Consider the following 6200-nt stretch of genomic DNA (forward strand, 5'->3'; position numbering starts at 1 on the left):
CTTAGTCTCAGAGGTTGTGAGTTCAAGCCTCAGCTGATGCAAAAGGCAGATTGTGTTGCTAAATTCCTAAATGTCTTCCAATTCTTCTGCTTGTTGCTCAGAATTGCCTAAAAATGCCCGGACCCGACCCATCGCTGCGCAGCAGCTATAATTTATTAATGTAATTCTAAATCCTACTAATGAGAAGTACTGGATCCTGCTTTGAGACTAAATTAAAAAAGAGAGCGATGACATGCTAAAGATGGAGATGGCCAAGGAGTAAATAGCGCTAGTCAAATTCAGTAAAGTCACTCCTTAGTTTTGAGTTCCTTAAATATTTTTGGTCAGTGGTCAATGAAGCTGTCCCTCTGTGTAAGAGACAGATGTGGTGAGTGAGAGTACTGTGCTTTCCTGAAGGGAAATCATATTGGCAAAGTAGAACCAACAATTTTTAAATGACAAAAAGATGGGGAAAACAATAGCTAATATATGTTGTATGATGGAATCCATCTGTATAAAAAATAAAGGCAGATGCATCTCTTGATGAACTAAAAGAGCATTTGCAAATAGTTAATTCTGGTAGTATGGATGACAACACACTTCCATCCCCAAATTCTGAAATGTGCTCCTCATTGCTCATCGTGAACTATCACTACAGCACTCCCTAATGCACTCTTTTTTCCTAAAAGCTTTTGGAAATGTAGATTTCAATCCAAATACTGTTTTAAAAAGGTACAAAGTCATAATTTTCCCTAAAGAAGGCAGTTGTTTACTTGCTTCTGGTGTCTTTGCTTTTCTATTTTTTCTTTCAATGCATTTCTCATCAGAGTGATTAAGCATGGATAAGAAAGACAAAGATAATGGCTACTAAGCTGTGTCAAATTTTAAAAAATTTAAGCACTGCAGTTAAATGTGTGGCTGTAATAAAATAGGCCATAATAAACTCCCAATTTAAAATACCAAGACTCATATTCTTACTTAGATGCTTGTATGAGGGGGCTGTCATCATACCAGACAATTATTAAACCTTTGAATCAGAGTTGCCAGGCCAGACACACTGGGCCAAATGAGCACACCCTTGCCTAAGCACCAAACCTACTTAGAGTACTGGGTGGCACAAGCAGTGGGACATAAAAGTTTTTAAGGCCAGAGGGATTCATGTAGTTGAGTTGCGAAACAGCTAGAGTTCAAGTAGTAAAATAAAAATACTTGTGATTTCATTTTTTTTTTAAATAAACAACTTACAGTATCTAAACAATACCTAAATTGTTTTGCAGGTCACTGATGCAAATGCAAGACCATATAAATGAAACTGTACTTAAAACAGTTAACACACACCAACATAAACTGAAACTGATATGGTAGATTGTAGTTTTTCTTCACATGATTTTACACCAAGTCAGGATGATAATGTGCCTTGGTCACAGCACAGTATAGAGTTTGCCTGGGTCAAAAAGCTCAACATGTTTTGTTTTTTGTTATTAAATCTGCATTTGTTTATTTAAGTAAAGGCCATTATGAAACTTCTTGAAAACACAGTAAGAAAATGGAATGAGAGAGCTTAACTTTGGCATGGGGTGGAATTTCACATAAATAACAGGAAGATCTGGCCAGCCCTGTTTTGGCCCTGAAGTGGAGTAAAGAATAATGTGCTTGTCATACTAGTAAACAACTAACCTGTGCTCCATCCCTCAACTTGAGGATGCACTCCATGGTGTTGATGGTGATGACTACGGGCTCCGAGCCTAGCTTGGTCCAGGGTACATGGATACGCAGCTCATGGATGTGACCACTCATGAATGTAAAGGGCAGCTTCAGCTCCTATAAATATGCAAAGAAATATAAATATGAAAACAACAGATAGCTATGATACTACAGTTAGAATAATCTGTACTATAGTAGTACATCCACAATGCAGACAACATTGTAAGGACATGTGGTGATAAGACTGCTGAAGCTTAAAGAACATTTGGAACCTCCATCCACCCATTTTCTAAACACCTATTTGAAACTAATATTTCAAGACAAGAGGACGGTAAAAGCAACAGCTACAGATTGCATATTGGTCAGGCTTTTAATTCTGTCAGAATTTCTCTGAAGCAGACAAATCACTGTTCTGCATCTTGAAGTACTCTGTGTGAGAACGAGTCCCATGAAACCAGACTGCCTACACACAAGTTTTATACACACAAAAACTAATAACCAAACATATTTCTGTGAAAAAGCTGTCAGATATTTACAGTCTGTCTTCTTGATAGACTGCACCCCAATGTTTCACTAAGAATTACTCTTTATATTAAGAAGATGATCCCTATTTGCACAGTTCAAAAGAGGTACTGTCCAAATGAAATGCAATATACGAATGGCAAAGGAAGGACAACTGCCAGGGTTTTGACATAGCATTACATAGCATTACATTTCAAAATCCTAACACAGTTCCCACTGTCGGTTGGCTCAAAGCTGCTTCCAATAAGAACTTTCATCACAATCTTTGTAGGGTTAGGTAGTGTTTTGGTCTGCTCTTCAGAAGCAGTCAGAACCCACTCAAGAGAAAAGAAAATTATTTAACTCATGGCAGATTGATCTAATCCAGACATTACAAGTGTATAAAAGAACACTGTGTCAAAATAACACCGCAGAGCAAAATATATAGTAATATATATATATAGTAAATCTGTCAACCACCTTCAAAATAACAAAATGACAGTGAAGATATTGTGTTTGTTCCTGGCTGAGCAGCATTGCTGCTTTTTTCACTAGTCAAGGCAATTGGCTGTGACTAAATTCACTGTACCTAGGATGTAAACTGAATGGAAAAAAATATGTTGGTGGGGCACATGCTTACCCTTCACACATTTTACACCTTTTAAAACCTTTTACTTTACCTTATCTAAGTGAAGCAACTTGAATTCGGACTTTATTGTAAAGATATTCTGCAATATTAGCATTGTCATGTTTATATGCTCAGCTGGGAATTGAGGGACCAAAACACTAAAATCACTCATTTTCAAAATACTACGAGATGATAGCCATTATTAGCCTAACTGTATCTTGTAGCAATATTGCAATATTGATGAACAAAAGCAAAAAACAAAAGTGCAGTGAATCCAACATCACAATGGAAATAACAGAGGTATGAGCAAACACAACTTAAATCCATAGCTTCAAAAATGAATACATAAAATGTAAAAATATGATTATTAAAATTAGAAAATATATGCAGGAAAGAGATTTGGTAAAGAGAACGGATAGGACTTAAATCCACATTAACATAAAGACAATGGTACTCTAAGAACCTGTATGGCTTTAGCAATATGACCCATAAACTGTAGATATAAAACACTAAAAGCACTGAGTCCTAGCTCATAACTATCATCCATCGGAACTGCATGGCATTCCTGCAAACAAAATTACCACATTTTTCATTATGTACCATGAAATGAGATAATACAGTATGTGTCATCCCAATAAGCCTCGTCTTGGTCTTGTGAACAAGTTAAAGAAAGCAGAGGATGCATACAACATACAGTACCTGCTCCAGCACATCCAGCTTCAGGTCCAACTTGCTGAGCACCACATCTCCTCCCCAGAGAGACAGCTGCAAGTCAGATGGCTTCAGATTCTTGATGTACTTGTTCACATAGCTCATCAGGAGCGGTGTGACATAGGACTCCAACATCTTGTCCCTATCCTGAACACGCATCAAACATTAAACAAAACATTATAATGTCATTCAACACTGTTTTTATTGGTACATTATAATACTAATATTTAATCTCCTTTTGCCATTATATTCCAGTATTACATATTTTTTAAACACTCCTTCTTCTGAAGAAAGACCTGATAAGTCATTTTTCACAGCCAATGTATGTTTTTGTCATAGCACAAGAGCACAGGTGATAATAATAACATTATTGAAGATGACTGCATTCCATTTATGTGTGCTAACTCCAAAACAGCAGTACTGTGCATGCCAGCTTACTGGCAAGGCTTACTGTGACACTTTAATGGAATGCAGCCATAATTAATGATATTGGGAACACCTGTCACAAGTCAAGATATCTATTCGAAAAAGGCCTATTATTGCTCTTCACTACAGGCTCCAAACAGAGACTGCTGTATTTTATTTAACCATATACTTTTTTTTTTTTTTTTTACTATATTTCTTTATGTCTGCATTTCATGTCTGGAGCTCTGTCTTTTATTTGATTTTCTTTAATTGTAAAGCACTTCTAACGCCTGCTCTTGAAAGGTGCTATACAAATAAACGTATACTACGTATTTACTTACTTATCCTAAAATGGAAGGGTCACAGATATTATGTATGCAAAACTTGCCAAATTGTAAATTAGAGTTTTATCTAGGTAAGCTGAAGATGTAACTATTATTGGTCATGTAACGGTACAGATATTTACACTCAGCAGAAACTGAACGATAGTTCTGCTCGCGCGGTTTGCAGGACAATGTCTTACTAACTTTTTTATTCATTTCGGTGGCATTGTTTTTAAGTGGTACAAGTTTAATTCTCGAGTGCCTGAATTAGCCTGCTTCCTAATGAAACATCATTTTTTTATGCATGCAACTAACGTAGCAGCTCGGGACTCCGTTTCCAAACGCATAACACCATAACGAATATAAGCGGGTGTCTAAAATGAGGCAGTGTCGTAGTGTCGTATTAAGAAATTTAACTTACTGCGGAATAGTTAGCCAGAGAGGCTAGCTATGCTCTCCTGTCATTCTAGCTAAACACACAGGAGCAGCATAGCAAACAGGACAAGCTAACTGCTAAGAAGAAGTCACCCCAGCTTCGTTTGACTGACTAAAAAGCGTAGCCACGGATAAATATAGAGGAAACCTACTTACTTATCTCCCGCTTGTATCCTGAAGCTGTTTCCTAAATTTGACGTGTATTATAGCAAATTCATCCTGTTAACTAACGTTAGCCACATCGCTCAATGGCTTCAGCCTAAACGTCATCAGTAAACAGCAACGCGGCTTCCGTATGTTTGGTGTTGCCTTTGTGTATGTCGGAAATATGAGTTTCAAGGTTCAGTGCACAAATATGAGACAAAAATAGTGACAAGCGAGACACTAGAAATTTTCTGTGGGCTAATACGAATACGTGGGTGTGTGAAATGTGATCAGATGACTGCTTCGGAGACCCATTTACAGCAATCCATGAGAATATCAAGCAAATGAGTGATGCACACTGTCTCCTTCGAAGGCGGTTGCTGCAGCACCTGGTTTCGTCGTTCCAGTTTGTCAAAAAATAAATAAATAGCATCACATAGGTGGTGTTTCAAAGTTACTTGAATGACAGGCCTATTTAAGCAACGTGTATTTGTAATCACACCACCAACCTCTTTGTGGGAGGATTTACGAGGAGCACGAGAAGGCACCACTACACGTAAAATTCATCATTTCTCTCGCACGCCCCGGCCCCCTGTATATCAGTGGCGGCTCACCTTTACTGAGACAGTAGGGAATAAACTTGAGAATGAGCAGCCACTGAAAGTGTTAGTATGTAGGCAACTTTTTCTTAAAATGTAATTCTTTCTTTCTTTCTTTCTTTCTTTCTTTCTTTCAGAAAACTAAAAGAAGACGAAGACATCGTCATGTAACCTACACTGGTTTCATTTCAAGTTCAGAGATAGCCTACCGAGACCGATACTAGTGGAAAAGTCAATGAAAGTGAATAATGAAGGCTAAATTAGACTGATCTTTAAATTTCGGTCACACAGGTGACGTGTCTGGTTTCTGAACAGTTTATTGTGGGGCTGATCTAGCACAATCTCACATGAGTATCGGATCTAAATATGAGATGACGTTTCATTATAATGTTGAGGAGTTGGAGGCTCACTGAAATTTCAGACTAGTGTAAATCAAAATGCGGTGGTAAATTCTATGGGTAATGAATACTAAACAACAATGAAAACTAAACTCGGGCTATTGCTTATTTGTCCCTCGCCGTCTTTTGTTGTTTCAGCACCATGCATGACCTTGAAGTCACTAAAACCTGGTAGCTATATTAGACAAATATAATATCGGAGTGAAAGACAGGGTTGGGCTCTTTATTATAAACCTGGAGACATCAAAACTTGATCATAATAGCTCCTTCACCTATGTCAAATATGTCTCTCTTAACTCTTTTTGTTTCTACACTTGTCTGTTGCTGCCTCTCGTTTTCAACAGCCAGACAGTTAGAGCTCATAGATAAGTAA

The 6200-nt window shown here is 37.5% G+C and overlaps 1 protein-coding gene across 3 annotated transcripts in view; it reads right to left on the bottom strand.

Annotated features, from left to right (window-relative positions):
- Positions 1-4973, bottom strand: part of LOC126391718 (intermembrane lipid transfer protein VPS13B-like) — a 347897-nt gene extending 342924 nt beyond the window's left edge. For 2 of the 3 annotated variants that reach the window (XM_050046621.1, XM_050046623.1), the window contains exons 1-3: positions 4843-4973; positions 3512-3670; positions 1657-1800 (exon numbers count right to left, since the gene is read on the bottom strand). In XM_050046621.1, coding sequence (XP_049902578.1) covers positions 1657-1800; positions 3512-3658 — 291 coding nt within the window. In that variant the 5' untranslated portion in view covers positions 3659-3670; positions 4843-4973. Of the gene's footprint in view, positions 1-1656; positions 1801-3511; positions 3671-4838 lie in introns of all 3 variants that reach the window. The other variant, XM_050046622.1, reaches the window with a different exon arrangement.
- Positions 4974-6200: the final 1227 nt, after the last annotated feature.

This window comes from Epinephelus moara, chromosome 6 (genome assembly GCF_006386435.1).
Source record: "Epinephelus moara isolate mb chromosome 6, YSFRI_EMoa_1.0, whole genome shotgun sequence".
Classification (NCBI taxonomy): domain Eukaryota; kingdom Metazoa; phylum Chordata; class Actinopteri; order Perciformes; family Serranidae; genus Epinephelus; species Epinephelus moara.